This window comes from Ceratotherium simum, chromosome 4 (genome assembly GCF_057802395.1).
Source record: "Ceratotherium simum simum isolate JZ-2026a chromosome 4, ASM5780239v1, whole genome shotgun sequence".
Lineage (NCBI taxonomy): Eukaryota > Metazoa > Chordata > Mammalia > Perissodactyla > Rhinocerotidae > Ceratotherium > Ceratotherium simum.
Genome location: NC_141903.1, coordinates 26,907,305 through 26,930,171, shown reverse-complemented (window position 1 = coordinate 26,930,171; position 22,867 = coordinate 26,907,305). Strand labels below are relative to the sequence as shown.

At 49.7% G+C, this 22,867-nt stretch overlaps 1 protein-coding gene across 2 annotated transcripts; it reads right to left on the bottom strand.

Annotated features, from left to right (window-relative positions):
* Positions 1-1,205: 1,205 nt before the first annotated feature.
* Positions 1,206-9,915, bottom strand: CD74 (CD74 molecule). Of its 2 annotated transcripts, XM_014786175.2 has the most exons (9): positions 9,651-9,915; positions 6,123-6,295; positions 5,854-5,927; positions 5,238-5,300; positions 4,347-4,442; positions 3,960-4,047; positions 2,730-2,921; positions 2,167-2,229; positions 1,206-1,850 (listed from the first exon to the last, which is right to left on the bottom strand). In XM_014786175.2, exons 1-9 carry the CDS (start codon positions 9,725-9,727, stop codon positions 1,843-1,845), a joined length of 834 nt encoding a protein of 277 aa, XP_014641661.2. In that variant the 5' UTR covers positions 9,728-9,915; the 3' UTR covers positions 1,206-1,842. The 2 variants fall into 2 exon arrangements, with proteins under 2 accessions (XP_014641661.2, XP_014641662.2); XM_014786176.2 differs by lacking the exon at positions 2,730-2,921 and having other exon boundaries at positions 9,651-9,909.
* Between the last annotated feature and the right edge of the window lie 12,952 nt (positions 9,916-22,867).

Below are 22,867 nucleotides of genomic sequence, written 5' to 3'. Positions count from 1 at the left end.
TTGGAAGGGAGAGTCTGGCTGACGCTTGGAGGTGAACAGACCATCGCTCAGGATTTGTTCTTGACCATGTATCAAGGCCCTGGATACTGTGGGGAGTGGGAGAGTTTGCCAGAGAAAAAGAATCCATGAAGTACCCTGGGTGCTGAATTGGGGTGGGGAAGGCTTCCTGGAGGAGGTGGCGTCTAAGCTAAGGGTGAGCTCAAGCATGGTTGTGGTTGGTTTCCAGATGCTGGGGTAGGCCAGGCAAATACCCAGAGGCAGGAAATGGAAAGGGGGCCTTCCGAGCCCCCTTTTGAAGTTAGGACTGAGCTGGAGGCAGGCCCTTTTGGAGTACCTGGTAGAGAGCAGCTATGGTAGGCACAGTAGAAGCAGGAAAGCCAGTTAGGACTGAGTTGCCCTCATGTCCAGGTAACAAAGGTTCTGTGATGATGAAGGCAAGAAGTGGATGAACTTGAAAGATGTGTCAGGGTGATGCCTCAGGACTTGGTGATGGCCGGCAATGCAGAGGCCCAGAGCAGTGGAGCACCAGAGGCCATGGGGGCTCTCTCCGGGGCTCTTAGTCTTCTGCTAGAGACGGCAAGAGGCCGTGCAAAAGAGAGAGTGCTGGGCTGGAGGTCTTGGAGACCCAGCTTGGCATCCAGCTGTACCCTCCTCCCGGGGAGCTCTCTCTCCCTACAAGTTGCTCTAGAACAGAGGCCGCAGAGTAGTGTACTCGGGGGCTTTGTTGACCCACAGCAAGTCTTTAAACTTAGAAATGGAGAGATTTCACTGAACTTCTTGACTTTGGGCTCTTCTTTTAAAGTCAAGAAATCGGGCAACAAGGGCCTCCATTCCGTCCTGACAGCAGCCAGCTGGGACCCTCTGTTATTGCCGTCTGTTATCACACTTGTACCGTTCTCAGCATAGAGATGGAAATGGGACGGGGCGATGGGAGCTGGACCCAGAGGAGCTTGCACTTAAAGAACTATGGGCAAGAGCTTATTTCTTTTTGGAAGTCAAGAGTGTTCCTCTGTGTTAAACATGGAAACCAAGTGTGTCTGTGTCCAAAGTCTCCCACCCCCGCAGCCCGGCCCGGCCCCCCAGGCATCTGTGTTTGGGCTCCCTGTGCTGCGTTCTCCCACCCAGAGCACTGAGTTCAAGGTCTTCAGTTACCTCCTTGGGGTAAAGGACCCGGATCCCAACAGAACAGCCAGGAGCTGCAAGTGTTCTACTTACTACCTTTTATTCTCACGGGAGCTGTGGCCCTGAGGGCTGGTGACAAGCTTGCTGAGCAGAGGGAACTGGGGGTTGGCAGAAAGTAAGGAGGGGTTGTGGGTGGAGAGGCTGGTTTTTCCTGGCCAAGTGATGCTCGGGAGAGGGAAAGCGTGGCTCATTCCCCCAGTTAAATAGGCTGGAAAGCTGAGGCCAAAAGCCAGAAGGGAAGGGACAGCAAATGTGTCAGGCCTAGGGCTTGGGGCAGCGTCATCCCCTCTCCCTGCACCTGCCCACCTCATCCACGGGCCTAGGTCTTGGAGCTCCAGATTAGAGGCTACTGTGGTGTCAGAGATGGAGGTCAGCCTAGCTCTTGCTCCACCTCCTTGGGCCTGGCGTCTCTGCTGATGGATGGGGTGTTGGGCATCCTGCATTGTTCATCTGTGCTGTTCTGAGGTGATTTCTTGTGTCCGAGGATGATGGAGAACCAGGCACTGGAGTCTCATAGAATGAGGTGCAGGGTGGGTGATGGCGGGTGGAGCAGGGGGGTGTAAGGGAAGGGGAGAGGGGCTAGGGTTGGGGGACAGAAGGGAGCAAGGAAGCTGCGGCCGTGCAGGGCTGGCTCGGTGCTGGTGGCTGCATGTGCTGTTCTCAAATGCCTACAGAGAGAGATGCAGCAAGTTAGGGATGGACTCACCTGTTGTTCCTGCCCCTTCCCAGCATCCTGGGACTTCAGAGCAGTTGAGGACTCCCCACCCTCCACTGCCGCCTGCTTGGGTACAAGTACTGACCATTATATAGCCCCCCACAACCCCTAGTCCTCGTCTGTGAAACGAGGGAAGGGACAGCAAATGACAACCCAGGGAGGTTGGAGAAGGGCCGGGGGTCATGCTGCGCTGGGCATCCACCCACAAGGGAGTCAGCCCCTCTGGGAATAAGCTGCTGAGGACCAGTGCCCCCTGCAGGGGCCCTTACCTGGGGTCAGATCCTGCTTGGTAATGCCCAGCCCAGACGACAGATCCTCACTTTCCAGTGGCTCTGCAAAAGAGCAGCAAATCCCTTTGTTACTCGTCATCCAGCCTACTGCACCCGTTGGCAAGGGGCCTGGGGCTAGTTCTTCCCAACCTAGCCACAGGCCGAGTGCCTGGGAGAGCAGGTGCCAGATGGAAGAGTGCTTCCTGGATGGTGGCCATGAAGTGGAATTGAAGAGCAAGGCCAAGAAAGAGGGTGATGAGATGGGTGGGTCTGTAGCACTCATGGAAGCATAAGTGGATGGTGCATGGATGGTGGAGGTCACAGATGAAAGGACTGAAGGATAATTAAGTAGATGAGCGTGGATGTAAAGAGAGAAATGACAGATGAACAAACAGACGAGGAATGCACATGTAGGTGGAGGGAGAAATGGGTGGATGCATGGCTGAGTGGCTGCCCCCTGGAATGTCCTGGCCCCATGTGCCCCAGGAGGGATCTTTTGCCCCTCAGCCCTCCTGGTCCTTCCTGCTCCTTTGACACTCCCTGGCATGCTGGCTACTGCTTACCACTGCAGTTATGGTGCCCGCGGCTCCTGGTGTGGGGGACCTCGGTGCCGTTGGGGAAGACGCACCAGCAGTAGCCGGTACTCCCATAGCACTGGAGCGGCATATAGTTGCCGTTCTCGTCGCACTGGGGCTTGAACACGCCTGGGTGGATGGCGGGGATGTGGCTGACCTCTTCCTGGCACTTGGTCAGTACTGAAGCGACAGGCATGGTGAACACAGTGAGTGAGCGGGCTCTGGGCCTGGGTCTCAGCAGAACCAGAGATCCACATACCACTGCTGTGGGCCTAATGCCTTCTGCCCAAGTGATTATACTCTCGCTCTACTCATTGCACAGATGGGGAAACTGAGGCCTGGACCAACAAGGTCCAAGATCAAAGAGGAAGTGAATGGCTATGTGGCTAATTCATCCTAGAGTTGGACAATTTCTTCTGACACTCAATGCCTATTAAAGTTTGGAATTGCACCTATGATTCTGATTTCTAGAGAAAAGCAATGGACACCTTGGTAAGTCTGAGCTTCTGTTACTGGGGGTATCCAAGTAGAAATAGGGGTTTGTTTCAGGATGTTGTAGAGGGGATTCAGACATCAGCTGGGAGTTGGTTGATATGGCATCCAAGGTGCCTTCTATGAATCTATGATAGAAAAATCAGGCCCACGGCAGGGTGGGCCATTGATCTGCCACTTCTGAAACCAAAGCCTAGAGGGAAGAGACTTGTCCAAAGTTGCACAGCGAATCAGACAGCACCAGGAGGACATGGTGCTCTTGAAGGCTTTAGGGCCGAAAATCCTGGTATACATTGTCCACGAAATGGAAGAACTCCAAGGCCCCCTTGTCTGGCACCTGCTGACTGTGTGACCTCTGGGAGGCCCCTCTGAACCCAGCCCCCTCACTGGAACCTGTGGAGTGCAGTGCTGGGTGGGGAGGGTCACTGTGACGACTCCTGGGATGTTGCGGGTGGCTTTTGCTCCAGGCCCACTTGGGCAGTGTGATCCTCCACAAGGGAGGTCGCCTCCTGCAGGGAGGCCTCTGACCCCGTGGGCCCTGAGGCAGGGTGGGGGCTGAGGGGCAGCCGAGCCCAGAAGGAACAGGCAGGAGAGATGAGTGAGAGTGAGGGTGGCTGGGAGAGTCCGGTGCGATGAGGGAAGGCCCCAGGCCCGCACCCTGCAGCTCCAGAGGAGCCCTGGGGGAGCTCCAGAAGCCCGGGCACCGCAAGGCTCCACTCCCTTTACCTTTTGTTGGAGCATGAGTGGGCTTCTCCTCCAGTGAGTTCTTGCTCATTTCAAACAAGAGCCACTGATGCATCCAGTTCTCAAAGACCTAATGGGGATAGAGGCAGGGGGTGAGGCTCAGTAGCCCTCTCCACCCCTGCCTGGCTTTGCTCTCCCAAAACCCCTGAGTCCAGCTACAGCCTGGTTCCCCCTTAAGACCCTCAGGGCTTGGTCGAGGTGGTTCCTCAACCCCAAGCACTCTTCCGTGTTTGTGGCTTTGTAGGTGCTAGTAAGCCTCCTCCAGCTTCCTGAGAATGCCCTCCCTGGCCCACGCCCCACCACACCTCTTCCCAGCCCTGCCTTAGATGTCAGGAAAGAGAGGGCACCAGTGCAGGAAAATCTGCTGACCTTCCAGTCCAGGCCCTCCATGGTGTTCTTGAGGTGTTTCAGGTTCTCTGGGAAGCTCCCTTTCAGCTGCGGGTACACCTTCAGGGGGTCAGCCTTCTGCAAGATAGCAAGGCAAGAAGGAAGGTTAAAGAGTTCCCTGGCAGGCAAGGTGAAATGTGCAGCCCGTGTTCCCCCGGTCCTCCATTCTGAAGGGTGTACCCAAGCTGCACTAAGCTTGGACCCTGGACCTCAGCTATGATGGAGCTGAGGAGGAGAGTAGGCTGTAAGAGCAGTCTAGTTGCTCGGCTACAAGACCCCAGGGCTGGGAGTCAGAAGACCCAGGTTCCAGGCCCAGTTCTACCAGTAACCCCCAGTCTTCTCATCTTTCTCATCTCACCTTGCAGACTCCTACTCATCTTTCAGGTCTCACCTCCTCCAGGAAGACTTCCTTGACCCCACTCCCACCCCCCAGCTAGGTTGGGTCCTCTGCCTCTTTCTTCACAAAGCCACCTGTACATCCCTCATCACCTGGTCATTTGTCTGTCTCCCATGCTAGCCTGGGATCTCCATGGAATTGGGAGCTGGGTCTGATCATTCCCCACTGTGGGCCCAGAGCCTGTACAGTGCCTGGCACAGAGTAGACTTGCAGTAAAAATTTGAAAAGGAAAAAATGGGCATCTTGAGCAAGTCACTTCCAGGCTTTGGGCCTCGGTTTCTCCATCTCAAACACAAAAATGCGGGGAGTGATGGGGCTGGACTCCATATAACGTCTGAGGGCCACACTTGCATTTCTTCCCTAATCTGGTGAGTCGTGTTGAATGTCTGCTGTGGCCTGGGCACAGTGTAGCCCTGGCGTGTGGCTGTCCCAGGGGCCTGTGGGCAGGCAGGGCCACCCAGCCGAGGCCCACTCACCAGGAGCAGGTGCATCACGTGGTCCTGAGTCATGTTGCCGTACTTGGTGGCATTCTGCATGGGCTGTGGAAGGAAGGAACAGGGTCACCAGCACTGGCCCATGGAGGAGGGGCCCTGGATGGGGAGCCAGCAGCTGGGGTCTAGGCAAGAGTCTGGAGTCCCAGGTGCACAATGGGCCCATCTCTGGCACCTCCAAATGTGAGAGCTCGACCGAGTCATTTGACCTTCCTGCTTCAATGTCCTTATTGGTCAATCTGCATAAGCTTTCCTCCCAGGGCTTTGTGGACAGCAGAGAGTTGTGTGGACAGAAACACTATCCACATATGGTATCAAGGGCCTTGAGAAGGGAGCACTGTGAGATGCTACGAAAAATGAGCGCTTAGTAAGCTGTGGAGGGCGGGGCCCTCCTCCCGGGGATGGTCCCCAGAAGCTCTTTCCTCCCCCACACCTGGGAGCCCTCTTCTTCCTGAGGTGGGCCCTGTCCTCCCCCAGCAGTCAGGACCCCCTCCCCAGCTGGACTTTCCCTGGGTCAGCTGTCCTCCCCTGTCCTTTGGCACCTGCCCTCCATGCAGGCTGGACAACACTTCCCCCTTCCCCGCCCTGGCGTTGTCCTTACCCCCAGGCCTTCCATGGGCAGCGCCTGCATCAGCATGGGGGTGGCTACCCGAATCTTGCTCAAAGGTTTGGCAGCTGTGGGGGCAGGAGGTACAGGATGAGTGACCCCAGTGCCCAGGGAAGAGGGGACTCAGATCTGGGGACGATGGTCTCAGACCCTGATGAGAAGGCTGGAATTCCAGACCAGAGGGAGAAGACAGTGGGCCCAGCTGGGTGCGGGAATGGTGAGGGACGGAGGCGGGGGTGTCAGGACAGAAGTGGGGCACGCACACTTGGGCAGCTTCATGCGCAGGTTCTCCAGCTGCAGGTTCTGTGCGGTGACCGTCAGCTTGTCCAGCCGGCCCTGCTGCTGGTACAGGAAGTAGGCGGTGGTGGCCTGGCCAGCCAGGAGCAGAGCCACCAGGACAGAAAATCCTGTGTACAGGGCTCCGCGGCTGCACTTGCTGTTGGGGGAAGGGGATAGGTCAGAGGACAGTCCACGGAGGTGGCTGCCCCAAGAACTGGCTGGGACCTGCCATGTCCATCAGCCCCCCCCAAGCTATTCCTAACAAACACAAGCTGTCAGCACAAACGACAAGTGCCTCTGGTCACGCAGTTGAAAACATTCCCCCAACCCCCTGCTCCAACCATCGCTGCCCCTGCCGTCCTCCCGAGGAGAAATCCTGGAGCTGGCCCTGGGCCCGGGCTGAGTGGGGAAGCGCCAGGACAAGTGCCGTGTCCTCTCTGAGCCTCAGTCCCACCTATGCAATGAGGGGTTGAGGTGGAGGGTCTCCCCAGATTCCCTCTGTCAGGAGTCTCCTGAGGATCAGGGCTACCCTCCAGGGGAAGGGGGTTTTCACCCCCTACCCACCCAACCCCTGCAGTGAAAGCAGAGAAAGGGAAGACAGTGGGACCCAGACAGCAGAGCAGGGGCCCACCTGAATGAGAGAAGCGAGGCTTTGACATACTAGGAGTGGGTTGGGAGCACTGGACACTATCAGAGTGGAGCAGGGCCAGGCACCAGCCCCTCTGGGGCGCGTCCTCTGCCCCAGACTCTCCGTGTGTCTGTGAGCAAGTCTCTGCCATTCTCTGGGCCTGTCACCCGGGTACCCCCTCACCTCAGCAATTCTAGGATTTGATGGCTTTCCTCTTTGAAGTAAGATCTGACAGTGACCACAGAAGTATTTCAAATGGTAATATCCAACTGGGGGGGTTTCAGCAGGAGTACATTGCCTGAGCCTGTGTGACCTGGAAGAATTTCTCACCCTCTCTGGCCTAGCTGGCTGCACAGGGCTGAGTGGCCAGGCCTCAGGGAGCCCTTGTAGCTGTTGGCCTTGGATGCGGTTTAGGGGAATGTAAGGATCCTGCCTCAGGACCCTGAGAGTTCCTGACCTGTTTTTTCCCACCCCACTGAGGAGTGGGACTACTAGGACCCCATTGGAAATTGTCAGGGTGAGCTTGCGCCGTGCTGACTCCAGCAACCAGCAAGGATGGTTTAGGAAACTCCAGGAGACCCTTCTGCCTAGTAACTCATGACATCACAAACATGGCTCATTCTCACTGGGGAAAAGGAGGAGACCAGAGAGCAAGGGAAAACAAATCCCACTCCTTGGACTTCCCAAGGAACGGGGGTGGCCTGGCCTCTAAAGGTGGTGGAAAGTCCAAACAAGCCTGAGTCATGCCTGGGTTCAAGCTCTCCAGGTCATTCCCCCCATGCACACCACTTCTGCAAGCCCACACCCAGTCTAGTCTCAGCTCCACTTCCCACCATCCCTTCCCTGAACTTCAATTTCTCATAAGGCCTAAAGATCTAGAGAATCATATTGAAGATGGGACTGTAACCTGAACTGGAATCTTGGCTCTGCCGTTCCCTGAGCTTGGGGACCAGGGGCAAGTCAATCTCTGAGGGAGTAACTTGAGGTAAGAACATCTACTCAAAGGGTTGTTATATTAAGTAAGATCATGAGAGTAAAGCTCTTGGCTCCATACCTACCTAGCACATAGCTAGCGCTCCATAAGTAACACTGTCTACTATTCTCAAAGAAGGTAATAATTAACTTTAGCATCTGGTTTCCTTCCTCTTTATACATCTTGAAGCCCTGACGTCCGTTTCTGGAAGAGTGCCAAATCTTTGTCACACCCCCTCTTCATTTCCTCCTTTCTACTATCTTCGTCTTGAATAAAAAAAAGTTATTGACCAAAGTCAAGAGCCAACCAGAACTAGAAGGAATCATGAGACAAGTGTTGCCAGGCAGAAGTGTTCACGAAATGGTCCGAAACAGGCTCAAGTCTGGAACGGCCTGAGCACACAGGGCAGGCTAGTGTTAGAAGCAGTAACTGAACTAAAAGGAAAACCAGAGGAGGATTTAATGAGGGCGCACCCTCTCTGTACACAGAGCCCACACTGGGTCTGCAACTCACTGGGTGGCCTGAGCTCAGAGGAGTCCCCCCTCCCCTCCCTGCAAATCATGCCTCTAGGAGGGGCCAGATGGTATAGAGTGAGCTCAAACTTTGAAATCTGACTAGTCCTGGGTTCAAATTCTGGCTCCAATATTCACTAGCTGTGATAACTTAGGTAAATTACTTACTAATATGAGCCTCAATTTTCTCTTATGTAAAAATGGGATGATAAAATACCTGACTCATAGGGTTACTATGAGAATTAGGACTGAATTTAGCATTTAGTTACATGTCTGGCACATAACTAATCACAACAATTACTAACAGTGGCTGACGACTGGTGACAGGTATACAGTGAATAGGAACTATTATCATGACTATTATTATTATTATTATTATTATTACCAAGACTCAGAGAGAAGCAGTGATTTATCCAAGTCACACGTGACAGTAGCAGAACCTGGACCAGAATCCAGCCCTCACAAGAGAATCGGCCCTCCTAGCCATGAGATTCCCCAGGATTTGCATAGGCCACTGCTCTAATGGTCTATATCTGGTTACTGTCCCCAGAACACAGTTCCTCACAACATCTCGGAGTGTCTCTCTCAAACCACTTTCTGCCTGGCAACAGCTGACATCACAGCTGTAAATCCCCGTAATTTGCAAATTACTTTGTGGAGATTGGGGGGAGGGGGGACATTGGGGTGGCTGCATTCTAACCACCTCTTCTTTTTTTTTCAAGGGAACACATGGATGAGACCATCTTGGGGCTGGGAGAGAGGCACAGGCAGGGCATGGCCCACATCAACACTCAGTCCCTTCTAGAAATTTAGCCAGAGCCCCCCTCGCCCTTTCTTGACCCCCTTCCAACATCTCTCGATCCCTCCTGTGATGGCAGACGTCTCCATCTACTCTATAGACACCTGCAACCATAATTCACCTGATACAAACACATACACCCATCCACGGAAATTAGGAGGAGACTCCTCTGATGAGCTGCTCTACCACTCTCCTTTAGAAACTCTGTTTCTCCATCTAAGATCCATAACCTTGTCAAAATCTGGCCCAAGGTTGCTAACCCAGAGTTCACAGCTCAGCTTTGGCGAGGGCGGGGGGCGGTCCGTGAAGTCCTTGATATCGTGTGAAACTCTAGGGAGAGAGTCCAGAGCTCTCTTCTCATTCTCAGAAGGAAGTGCATGATGCACAGAAAGTTAAAACCCCTGCCCTATAGGAGCTCCCTCATTTTACAGGAGGGAGAACTGAAGCCAAGAGCGGGCCGGAGACTCGCGCAGAATCACCCAAACGGTTGTGTTAGAGTAGAGCCTGAACCCGAGCCTCCTGTGACTCCCGGTCTAGTGCTCCTTCCACATCACCAGTGCACGTCTGTGTGGTCCAGTATTTGTGTGCTCTCACACATACCTCTCCGGGGCTCCAGGGCGCTGGCCCAAGATGGGCACCTGCTCATGGTTGGAGATGAGGTCGCGCTGGTCTTCCATGGCTCTGGCTTCTGACCTTCCCCACGCCTCCTGCTGCTGCTGCCGCTGCCGCCGCCGCCTGCGTGTCTGGGACGCTGAACCCCTGGCTCACCTCTTGAAGTTGGGGCTGAGGAGGAATCTGATTCGTCCACAAGAAGCCACTCCGCCCACCTGGTCGAAGTGGAAGTGAAAGCCACAAAGCTGGAAATACCCCCACTGGGCAAAGCTGCCTTTACTGGGACAGGATGGGGAGGGGGAGCTCCCTAGGCAGGTAGAAAGGCCAGCACGCTTCCATTGGCTGCCCAGGGCCCTCATCACTTGTTTCCGGGCAGACCTTTGGATTCATAAGGCTCCTTGGCTATTTGGAGAAACGGGCAAATGTTCACTCCCTAGATGAGAAATCACTTTGAAGCAGAAAATGCCTTTGTTTGTCTCCCCCTCTCACCCATAGATGAGTGGGCACAGGAAGGCGCTGCTCACCCTCTGTGAGCTTAGGCAAGTCCCTCTCCTTCTCTCTGGCCTCAGTTATGTCACCTCAAAAACCGGGGAGGAAAGTTGGAGTCAGTGTTCCCTCTGCTCCCTTCTATCTCAAGCACTTTATGAACCTGACTCCGTGGTTCCAAAGTCTCGGGTACTAATATTTCCACCACTTACTAAGCCCTCCTCTGTACCAGGCACCGTGCTAATCCTTTTACAGGCTTTGTTTCATTTCATCTTGATGGTGACCCTTTGAGGACTGTTTTATTTTATTATCTCCATTTACACATAGGGACACGGAGGCTTTAAGAGGCTCCGCGCTTGTCCAGGGCCATGCATCCAGGAATTGGTGGAGCCTGTGTTTTTAACCACTCTATCCTTCTGCCTCCTGGTGCTCAAATTGTGGGGTTCAAATCAGGAGAGTGGGGGCATCTGCAAGGAGGGAAGGAGGAGGGACCAGGAGAGGGTGCCCGGGGGAGATTTAACTGTGTTGGCAAGGTTTTATTCCTTACTATCTGTGACTTGTATACCATATTTGTTTTATTAATCTTTGTGTCTTTTGTGTGTTTTAAAATTTGCATTAATAAGTTTTTTTAAAATTTAAAGACTGTGGTTCTAAGATTCAATGAGTCTTAGATTTCAAGAGTCAAGGGAGGGCCAGCCCCGTGGCTCAGCGGTTAAGTGCGCGCGCTCCGCTACTGGCGGCCCGGGTTCGGATCCTGGGCGCGCACGGACACACCGCGGCTGAGGCCGCGTCCCACATACACCAACTAGAAGGATGTGCAGCTATGACATACAACTATCTATTGGGGCTTTGGGGGGAAAATAAATAAATAAATTTAAAAAAGAGTCAAGGGAGATAGTATATGTATTTTGGAGGGAGGGAGAAGAGCAGACATGGCCTTTGATGCAGCCAGGCCTGAGTTCAAATCCCGAGTCAGAAACATCCTAGCTGTATGACTTGAGCCAGTCCCTCGACCTTTCTGAATTGATTTTCTCCTGATAATAGAAAGAGATAAGAATGAGACCAGAGTCAACATGATGGTTACCATGACCACCTCAAGGCTGAGCTATGGGCAAAAATAAAAAATTACATTTTAACCTTGACTGTCACCAGATGGCCAGAGAACAATGCAGTAGTTTTTCCCTGCAATGGTTAGGACATTTAGAAAGCCCTGGGTACAAGATAAACTGTAGCTGGAAAGGGCAACCAATCTGAACTGGACTCTGCCTTAACCTTGCGTACTCTGCACTTTTTGCCTTTAAAAACCAGCCACCCCAAGACCAAGGGGGGGCTCATCTATCAACTTGCTGGCCGAGGTGTACTTCCCCGGCTTGCAAACCTTTTAATAAAGCCTATCTTTTCTTTAAAACTTACATACTTGCCTTGTAAAGCTGCTCATTTCAGTTAACACTCCTTTGTAAAGTAAGGACAATAATACTTAATTTGCAGAGTTGTTAGATTAAATAAGCATTTAGCGCAGAGCCTGGTACCATAGGAGATGCTCAAGAAATGAAACTGTTATTATTCAAATATTTACCATTAAGATATTTTCTGGATAATTTGGACAAATGAAATCATATATCCGCACAAACTTGCACATGAGTGTTCATAGCAGCTTTATTCATAATAGTCAAAACAACTGGAAACAACCCAAATGTCTATCAACAGGTGACTGGATAAACGAATTGTGGTTCATCCATACAATGGAATACTAATTAGCAATGAAAAGGAGTAAGCTACTGATACCCGCACTACCTGGATGAATCTCAAAATCATTATACTATATGAAAGGAGCCAGAACAAAAGAGTATATACTGTATCATTCCATTTAGATAAAATTCTAGGAAATGCAAACTAACTTACAGCGATAGAAAACAGAGGAGCAGTTGCCTGAGGATTGAGGACATGCAGTGCAGGAAGGGACGAGAGAGGGATGACAAAGGGGCACAAGGAAACTTTTGGGTGTTATGGTTATGCTCATCATCTTTTTTTTTTTTATAATTTTATTTATTTATTTATTTATCCTCCAAAGCCCCAGTAGATAGTTGTATGTCATAGCTGCACATCCTTCTAGTTGCTGTATGTGGGACGCGGCCTCAGCAGCGGTGTGTCCGTGCACGCCCAGGATCCGAACCCGGGCCGCCAGCAGTGGAGCACGAGCACCCAACCGCTAAGCCATGGGGCCGGCCCTATGCTCATCATCTTGATTGTGGAGCTGCTTTCACATGTATGCATATGTCAAAGCTTACCAAATTGTACATTTTAAATAAGTAAAGTTTATTGTGTATCAATTATGCCTCAATAAAGCTATTTAGAAAATAAGACTTTTTAAAAAGTCTTCTTAAAACACAAGCAACAAAGAAAAATAGTAAGTTGTGCCTCAAAGGACACTATCAAGAAAGTAAAAAGTCAGCCCACAAAACAGAATAAAATATTTAAAAATTATATATCTGATAAGGATCTAATGTCCAAAATATATAAAGAGCTATTACAACTCAACAATAAAAGACAACCCAATGTCAAACAAAGGATTTGAATAGACTTTTCTCCAAAGAAGATATGCAAATGGTCAATAAGCACATGAAAAGATGCTCCATATCATTAATCATTAGGGAAATGCAAACCAAAGCCACAATGAGGTACCACTTCACACCTACTATGATGGCTATAATCAAAAAGACAGATAATAACAAGTGTGGAGAACGTTGTGGAGAAATTGAAACTCTCATGTATTGCTGGTGGGAATGTAAAATGGTGTGGCTACTTTGGAAAACAATTTGGCAATTTCTCAAAAGGTTAAACAGAGAGTTACCATATGACCCAGTAATTCCACTCCTAGATATCTACACAAGAGAAATGAAAACATACCTCCACACAAAAACTTGTACACATACGTTCATAGCACCATTATTCATAATAGCCCAAAGCGAAAACAACCCAAATATCCATCAACTGATGAGTGGGTAAACAAAATGTAGTATATCCATACAATGGAATATTGTTTACCCATAAATAGGAATTAATACCTCAGTAAAACTGTTGTTTTTTAAAAAAGGAATGAAGTACTGATTCATGCCACAAGACAGATGAATTTTGAAAACATTATGCTAAATGAAATAAACCAGACACAAAAAGCTACATATTGTATGACTCCATTTATGTCAAATGTCTAGAATAGGCAAATCCTATTTTAGACAGAAAGTAGATTAGTGGTTGCCAGGGGCTGGGGGGAGAAGGGGATGGGTAATGATTGCTAACAGGTATGGGGTTTCCTTTTGGGGTGATGAAAATATTCTGGAATTAGACAGTGGTGATGATTGCACAACCTTGTAGATATACAGAAAACCATTGAATAGTACAATTTTAAAAGCTTGAATATTATTGTACGTGAATTATAGCTCAATTTAAAAAAAGATTTCTTTGGGGGCCGGCCCGGTGGCATAGTGGTTAAGACCGCGTGCTCCGCTGTGACTGCGCGAGGTTCACAGGTTCGGATCCGGGTGCACACCGACGCACCACTTATCAAGCCATGCTGTGGCGGCGTCCCATATAAAGTAGAGGAGGATGGGCATGGATGTTAGCCCAGGGCCAGTCTTCCTCAGCAAAAAGAGGAGGATTGGCCTCGGTTGTTAGCTCAGGGCTAATCTTCCTCACAAAAAAAAAAAAAAGATTTCTTGGTAAAGATGGCTAGAACACACATATACCTTTGCTTCCTCTCTCACTTGGTTCTGTCACTAAAATGACAGAGAGTTTTTTGGAATTTTTTAAAGTATAAATCTATAAGGACAAAGAAAACAGAGGAAGCAAAAACAGCAGCAGAGGGCCGGCCCCATGGCTTAGCGGTTAAGTGCGCGCGCTCAGCTGCTGGCGGCCCGGGTTCGGATCCCGGGCGTGCACCAACGTGCTGCTTCTCTGGCCATGCTGAGGCCGCGTCCCACATACAGCAACTGGAAGGATGTGCAGCTATGTCATACAACTATCTACTGGGGCTTTGGGGGAAAAAATAAAATAAAATTATTAAAAAAAAAAAAAAAACAGCAGCAGAATTTTGGAAGCTGGAAAGCAGATGAACTAGAGGTAACTCCCTTAGCAGACCCCAGAAAGCAGAATCCTAAACTTGCAGCTAGAAAAGCTGAGAAGCCCCCTATTTACACGGCAGAACAGCTTCAGGGATTGAGGTGTTAGGCAACTGGGTGGGGGAAAAGGTGGTGCCAAAAAGAGGAGGATTGTTGGAAGTCTGTTCATGAAAAGTTGGGTACCATCCTCCTCTCCCTCCCCAAGTGCCCCCTCCCTCCCTCTGAAAGGAGACTGGAAGTTTATCCCCAGGCACAGTGCAGAGTATGGGCCCGGTTCTGAAACTGAGAGTCCCAGCCTTCTCCCCTACCCAGTTCCTAGAATGCCAGAAGCCAGGCCCTCTCCCTCCAGGCAATAAATGGGAAGCTCCTCCTCCAGGGAGCATGACCATCCCGGAGGAATTACCTAAAGATTCTGACACTGGGGGTTCCCAGATGAAACAACCCAGCCAGATAACTCTACAGGGAAACCCTCAGTGGATAAGCCCTTTTCATGGGTCATGTCTTCCATTTGGTTTTTTTAGACAATCAAGGATCATGGGACATCTGAAGAAAGCCTCTAACGTAAAAGAGAGTGAACAAAACAAATAACAAAACCCCAAAAAAGCACCATGGAGGAAACAAATGGTCATTAATAGCCTTAGGGAGAAAGGATGCTATTGCACCCATGAAACAAGAACGGGATGCTATAAAGATGTAAGTACTGTTAGAAAAACAAACAAACAAACAACAGCTCCTGAAGATTAAAAATACAAGGGCAGATATTAAACAATCAGTAGATGGAAGATAAAGTTTTGTTGTAGCTTCTTTTGAATCTCCGAGAAAGTAGACCACAAAGACAAAGAGAAAGAAATCAGAGAATTAAAGACCAGTTCAGAAGGCCCAACAACCAAATATCAGAGTTCCAGAAATAGAGAACAGAGAAAATCAAGGGGAAGAAATCATTAGTGAAATAATTCAGTACAATTTTCAGAACTCAAGGACATAAATTTCCAAACTGATAGGGCTCACTGATTACCAAAGACAAGGTATGAAAATAATTTCCAGAAAGGAAAAAACAAGACAGATAGAAAGGACCAGGCATCAGAATGACTTTGGACTTCTTAACAGCACCCCTGGAAATCAGACGATCATGGAGCAACGCCTTCAAAATCCTATGGGAAAACGATTTCTACCATAGACTCTTTTTTTTTTTTTTTGGTGAGGAGATCAGCCCTGAGCTAACATCCGCCAATCCTCCTCTCTTTTTGCTGAGGAAGACTGGCCCTGGGCTAACATCCGTGCCCATCTTTCTCCACTTTATATGGGATGCCACCACAGCATGGCTTGCCAAGCGGTGTGTCGGTGCACACCCGGGATCCGAACTGGCAAACCCTGGGCCACCGCAGCAGTGCGCAGCAGAGCGCACACACTTAACCACTTGCGCCACTGGGCTGGCCCCATACCATAGCCTCTTAACTGAGCCAAATTATCAAATAGGTGAGGGTGTTGTTAAGATATTTTCAGACATTCAGTATCTCAAAAAATTTTTCTTGCTCAGAAAGCTTCAGGAAGGTATGTTCCACCAAAATGAAGGAGTTCACTAAAAATAAAGGAAGAGCTGGGACACAGGAAACTAGAATTCAACTCAGAAAGGGAATGGGGACCTCTGGGATGATAATACAGAGAAATCCTAGGAGTAAAACAACAGATCCACATTGGATCAGGCCTGAAGGCTCTGAAAGACATTTCCTCAACAAGATAAAACTGATACATATCTGATATACCTGAATGTACTGAGAGGCAATTTAGATCATTTTTGGAGAGTATTCATTAAGCAAATGAAAAACCAAGACAACTGTTAACTCTTGGGAAAACAAAAGTTATATAGGAAATGAATAGTAACCCTAGTATACTAGGTAGCTCAACTCTGAATGGCATTTACATTGTCATAATATGGTAACCACTGAAGACTATCTAACCAAACATACAATAGAGGCATATGGGAAGACAGGAGAACAGGAAGGGTGACATCGAGGGACAGAGGAGGAAAGAGGGCTGAACCTTCATCTTCCACAGTGAAAAACCAACCAGATAAAGCTTAAAACTGAAAAATCAGGAAATCACAATACCAGAAGTTATTCAGAGAGATGGAGATGAATACCAAAAGAAGTGGCTTAAAAAGTTTGAAAGTGGTAGGAAGAGGAAGGTGAGGAACTGCTCTTTTTCACAGCCTGTCTTATAGAAAGATTTGATCCTTTGAATACATGAATTTATAACTTTGACACAAAGTAAAATAGGACCTTTTCCTTGTGAAGCAACTTTTGGCCATGGCTGAGGATGACCCTAAAGATCATCCTGTCCTTGTCTTCAGGACGCTGGAGATAATTCCAGCCAGAATGGGCTCCCAGACTGAGTTTCCCAGGGTGGGCCGGACAAGGGCTCCCTCTGTCTCTTCTAACAGGATAAGAGGTCCCAGTGGTCACACAGGCCCCACTGCCCTGCCTCAGCCACCCACCCTGCATGGGGAAGGAGACAGAGTGATACAAAGGAGAAAGGCCTAGTATCTGAAATACCCCTAGGGGATACAGGGTTAAGGCAGATTCAGCTCCCCCATTGTTCATATGGAGAAAGTCTGGCTCAGAGAGGGCAAAGGAACCCGCCCAAAGTCACACAGTAAGGTCACACAGAACAGAGACTGGCCCCTGAAGTACAAAGTGAGTGTTAAACGAAAGAGCTCTAGGGCAGACTTCCTGGATTCACATCCAAGTTCCAAAATGGTGGTCGCAGGGCTGAGGAAGGGAAAATACAGGTGAGTCCGAGACATGTTTTTTCCAGAAAGCAAGGAAGTGCTTAAAGACTACTGGGGTTTGTCAGAAGGACCCTGGAGCCAACTTGAAGGGGCACTTGCCAGCAAAATAGGGGACAATTCCAGCATCAATTAGAATAATTGCCCCTGCCTCTTTACAAGGAACAATAGTTCAGTCTCAGTTGACGAGGAAAAACTCTTCGTTAGAGAAGAATGCAAGCTAATTAATGCAAAAGAAAAGATAGAATTAGAAAATCACCTGTTCCTAATCCCCAATGTAATAATTGATTCGGGCAAGGACCACCAACGGATGCCAAAACCACGAGACAAACGGTTGGGGCAGAACAGGATATTCACATGCCAAAGTACCATCCCAAAGGCCCTTGCTGGTTGCAAAGAGGGAAAGGCAGTTTACAACGGTGCAGTCCTGCGGTCGCCACCAAGTGATCAAACTTACCATCACCAATAGTGGGACAACCTGACGTTACATGTTTCCTAATGGGGTAAAATAATCAGCATCTGCTGGGAAGTATCCTTGCTAAAAAAATCGTTAACCTGAATTTGCCTTTAGACCTAAATTCCAGTTTACACTAAATACAGGGGGCAGAAGAACGAGTTAAATAAGACTATGAGGAAACAGACAAGTCCAGGGACAGTCTACAGACAACTGCGCCCATCAGAGAGTCAATGCCACAAAAAAAGGTGTGTGTGTGGAGAGAGTTCTATATTTTAAAGGATTAAAGAAACAAAATAACCAAATGTAATCCATAAATCCTAAGAAGATTCTGATCTGGAAAAAAAAAGCTGTAAAAAATATTTTTGAGAAGCTGGGTAAATTTGAATATGGACTGAATATTAGATGATATTTGGGAATTGTTATTGCTTAAGTGTGATAATGGAATCTTAGTCTGCTTAGGAGAATATTTTTCTTTTTAGGAGCTGAAGGCTGAATGAAGTGCTTGGAGGTGATGTAACATGAGGTTTGCAACTTATTTTCAAATGGTTCAGAAAAAAAGATGATAGAAAGATAGATGGTAGATAAAATTAACAATAGGTGAATCTAGGTGGTGGGTGTATGAATCATCAACTTTTCTGTATGTTTGAAATTTTTCATAATAAATGGAAAAAAATTAAAGGCAATTGTGTACAAATCCAATTTCCTCCTACACAAGAATTGTGCTAGCTGCTTAGAAGACACTGTATTTCCATCATTGTTACACTGACACATTGTTACATTGACAGTGGGCTCTTTTCACAGCATAAGCACAAAATGTGTGTCATAACCCTCTTTGAAATTTCTCAGTAACTATCAAAAGTTTTGTTTTGATAGGAAAAAAATTCCAGCTCCACTACTTACCAGTTGTGTGATTTTGAGCAAATTACTTAACTCCTCTGTGCCTCAGTTTCCTCAGCTGTAAAATGGGCATACTAATAGAACCTGTGTCGTTGGGTTGTTGGGAGAATTGAATGAATTAATACACATATGCCTGTATAGAGAGTAAGTGTGCAATAAATGTTAGGTAGTTCAGTGATATGATTTGTTTCTGCAAACTTGCTAAAATCTGAATCTGGGACCCTGCCTGTGTGCAGCGATTTGGAGCTGCTCAACAGAGCCCGAGGGGGCCTCACCCTACCCCTCTGGGCCTTCCTGGGAGTCTCCTCCAGTGGTGACCCCCTTGCGCTAGTCTAGGTGGAGATGCCTGCCCTGACTCGGTCTGGGAACTCCTGGCCCCAGAGGTGTGAGTTCCGGCCGGTTCCCCTGGGTGAGGAGGTGGAGTCTTGGGGACCTCTGGCCCATCCTATTCTCCTCCTTGGTCCCCGAGTCCCTGAAAGGGAAGAGCCGACCCAGGTGGCAGGCGGTGCATGTCCAGCCCTGTCCACCACCCCAGTGGCCCAGCCATCCTTTCTGTGTGGGGCCCCCTTGGGCCCTAGTACTCCTTGGCCATGAACAAGGGGCCAGAAAAGGTGCTCTTTGTGGGGAAGGAGCAGGCCTGGGCTCTGGCCCCATATCTGCGATACCTGCCCCAGGCAAGTCACTTACTTCACTTCTTTCCCTCCCTCATTCACTCACTCAACAATTATTTATTGCATATCTACTAGGTGTGTGGGCTATACTGATGAATGGAGCAGACAAGTATCCCTGCCCTTATGGAGTTGACACTCTAGCGAGAGACAAACAAGTAAACGATACTGTTTGCTGGAGAGCGATGAGTGAGATGGGAAGAGGAAAGGCACTGCTGGGGCAGCAGGACGGGGCAGGGTGCCGTGCTTTATAGGGTCTGGGATGGGCCTCGTTGACAGGGTGAGATTGAGCACAGGCTTGAGGAGGTGAGGTGGTTAACAAAGCCCATGTCTGGGGGAAGAGTGTTGTGGGCAGAAGGAACAGCCAGAGCAAAGGTCCCACAGTGCAGATGTGCCTGGCGTGGTTGGGGAGCAGCAAGGAGACCAGCATGGCTGGAGTGAAGCCACTGAGGTGGAGAGTGAGTGGACACAAGGTCAGCGAGGTAGGAGCCGGATCCTGTGGCCGTCGTCACGACTTTGGCTTTTACTCTGGGTGAAATCGGGAGCCACAGGAAGCCTTTGAGCAGAGGAGTGTCATTATCTGACCTGTGGTTTAAAAGGGTGGCTCAGGCTGTTGCGTTGAGAATCTATACAGTAGGGGCAGAGCATCCCGCTGTCTCACGAGACCACTGTGAAGGTGCAGGGAGAGGCTGGGTGGGGAGACACTGTGTCACAAAAGGCCCTGAACACGGCACAGTGTTCTGGGAGAGAGACTAGGGGCTCTGCGCCTTCCTGTCTTATTGAAGGGGCAGTTGAGTGAGGAGAGGGTTTGATCTGCCCAAGGTCAGATGTTCTACAACCCATTTAGGATCTGGAACTCCCGCACTCTTCCCCCAGCTGCCATCTGGCAGGTAGGTAAATAGGCTGGCCTTTGGACACGTGATATTGACTAGTGCAGCCAGCAGGACTGACCGAGTGCTCCCCTGTGACTCAGTCATCCAGCAAATATGTATTAAGCACAAGTTCTATGCCAGGCACCAGGACACAGGGCCATTTGGAGACGAGGGCGAGGGCTGAGCCTGTCTCTGGTGGGGCAGGAATCAGATATCAGTCAGAGACCAGGCTACCAATGGCTTAGGGCTCAGGGGTCTGTGGCTAGGGTCAGGTCACAGCTGAGGCTGGAGGCAGGGAGATCAGTCAGGAGGCTGTGGTGAAAAGTCAAGCTGGAGAGACAGGCCTGATGGAGGCTGTGGCTGAGAGCATGGAGGAAATGGGACAAACAGTGAAAACATCAGGAGGAAAGTCCACAGGATTCAGGCCAGACTGGGCATGGAGAGAGGGCTGGGACCAAGATGCTGCTGCACTTTCCTGCTTGGGTGATGGAGAAGATGATGTCATTTACAGAAACAGGAAGTCCTCAGCACGTTTGAGGAACAGAAAGAAGCGCCGTGCGTCCGAGCCTAGCGAGTGCGGGGAGAGCGGGTTCGGATGCTGTTGAAGGGACGGGCCGGGGCCTGATTGCGCAGGCCTTGTTACAGCTTCGGTGTTATTCTGAGAACAATGCGAAGCTGGCGGAGCGCGTCAGGCAGGGAGGGGCTGGGTCTGGTCTGTGTTTTAAAATGATGTGTGCCATAGAGATTTAAGGGGCGCAGAGTGGGAGCCAGCAGACCCGACAGAAGTTGCAGTGGTTCAGGTGAGAGACGGTGGCGACTTCAAGCGGTGGTGGGGATGGGGAGAGGCGGACGGATCCTACGGCTGTTTTGGAGGTACAAATGTCAGGACTCGCCGTGGGAGTGAGGTCAAAGATGGTACCTGGGTTTGGGGCGACAACGGATGGTGGCGTTCAGTGAGAGGGGGACGATTGGGAGAACACATTCTGAAATAGGTAGACTCCAGAGGTTGGTTCTGGCTGTATTCTGTGTACCACTCAGGTGTAGACATCAAGATGATTGAAGGTACCAGACTGAAACTTAACAAAGAGTGAACATATACATTTGTGAACGATCAACCTGCAGACGGTATTTAAAACCAGGGGACAAGAGCATTGGGTTGGGAGGTGACTGGGAGGGGAAGGATGGTGCCAGCATGGTGGGGAGCAGTGGGGGCGGGCAGCAGCTGCAAGAGGACCCAGGTAGTCACCGTGTTAGAGCATGTTTGTCCATGTTTGTCCGCATATAGGAGTGACTCGGCGTCGGGGGAGAAGGGGGCTGGGACTGATGATGCTGAGGAGGGGTCCCACCCAGCGAGTCCCATGGTGCTTCTGCAGAGCTGCCCTCCACAGCAAGGTCACTTTGCCGCGCAGCCTCCTCCCCAGGCTGGGTGGCCCTGGAGTGCCTCTCCTCCAAGGCACCAAACCAGCTCCCTGCTACCTCCCTTTTCCTGCTCCCCAGGACTCAGACCCCCTGCCTCAGCCTGCCAACTCAGGTCCCACACGCTGCCACCAACAGCCCCATCCGCTGGGTTTGAGGAAGAAATGAAGCTTCCTGAATTACACTAAGGCCTAAGCTCCTGACTTTCGTTGTCTCTTGGTGGAGCTCTGTCTCACCTGTTTGACTGAATATACATTATTCCCATGTGGTTTCTCCTTTTATTGTCACAACAGCCCTGTGAGTCTCAAGGAGATTAAATGACATGTGCAGGTGCTAGCTAAGTGGCAAAGCTGGGATTTCAACCCAGATCTGAGCTGTCTGCAAAGCCCATTCTCTTACCTACCATGCCATGCTGCCTCCCACAGAACCCTTACTCACTTTGACCAGTCTTAGTCAAGGCCGTGCCTCCTGCGGCCCCAATTCCCATGGGATGGATTAGAAAGGCAGATGGAATTCCTTCCCAATCTTTGTTTCATTTGGGCAATTTCTACTTCCATTACTCTCCAGACAAGCTTAATATCAGTTCACCAGGCGTCTGTCCTACCCAGGAATGATTCTTTTTGAGCATTTCCTTACATCCCTGATGGTTTGCCTTGCATGCCTCCAGAGACAGAGAGCTCACTACCTCCATAAGCAGCCAGTTCTAGGCAGTAGGATAGCATAGTGACCCAGAGTATGGACTCCAGCTCAAGTTGCTTTGGTTGAATCTCCACTCTGCTACCTACTGGCATCCTGTGCCTCAGTTTCCTCCTCTGTAAAATGGTAACAGTAGTACCTACTTCTAGTACTAGTATGATTATGAGGACTAAATAAGATGCTACATTTAAGTTGCTTGGTAAGTGCTTAATAAATTCTAGCTATTGACATTATCATTATTGTTATTTTTCCTGAGCTAGAACTACAGCTGCCTCCCTGTAGCCTCCACACTTCGGGCCTAGCCCTGTCCTTCGGGATTCTGCTTTCCTCTGCACTCACCTGCAGGTTATTCCCATCATCCTGCATTTCTCAGTTTTCATTTTCTCCTGACGCCAGACTTTTTTTTTTGCAAACATGATTTTCCTACAATCATGATTTCTCCTTGACAGTCACTGGTTGTTTGCCAGGCAAGCTTCACATTGGCAAATTCACAACTCGGGGTGGGAGGATGGCAGCTTCAACGCCTCGCCTCTTGCCCTCGCAGGCCTGCTTGCTGGCTCCCGGGCTATTGCATTCCCTGGATTTGGAATCCCCGTCAGTGGGCCCCGTTGACTGCATATCCTAAGCATCTACCATCAGGGCAGGATTATGTCATGGGGAAGAGCCCAGACTCTGGAGCTAGACAGAGCTAAGTTTACATCCAGACTCTTCCTCTGCTTTGCTGTATGTGATCTTGGCCAAGATACATAGTTGTCCTGAGCCTCCGTTTCCTCATCTGCAAAATGAGACTAATAATAATCTTCCTTCATAGGA

Excerpts from the sequence above, each read along its gene's own strand:
- CD74 (XM_014786175.2), bottom strand. The coding sequence starts at position 9,727 with ATGGAAGACCAGCGCGACCTCATCTCCAACCATGAGCAGGTGCCCATC. Across the intron at positions 5,928-6,122 it reads GCGCATGAAGCTGCCCAAGT|CTGCCAAACCTTTGAGCAAG; the intron begins GTGCGTGCCCCA and ends CTGCCCCCACAG. Across the intron at positions 2,922-3,959 it reads CACTCATGCTCCAACAAAAG|TACTGACCAAGTGCCAGGAA; the intron begins GTAAAGGGAGTG and ends CTGTCGCTTCAG.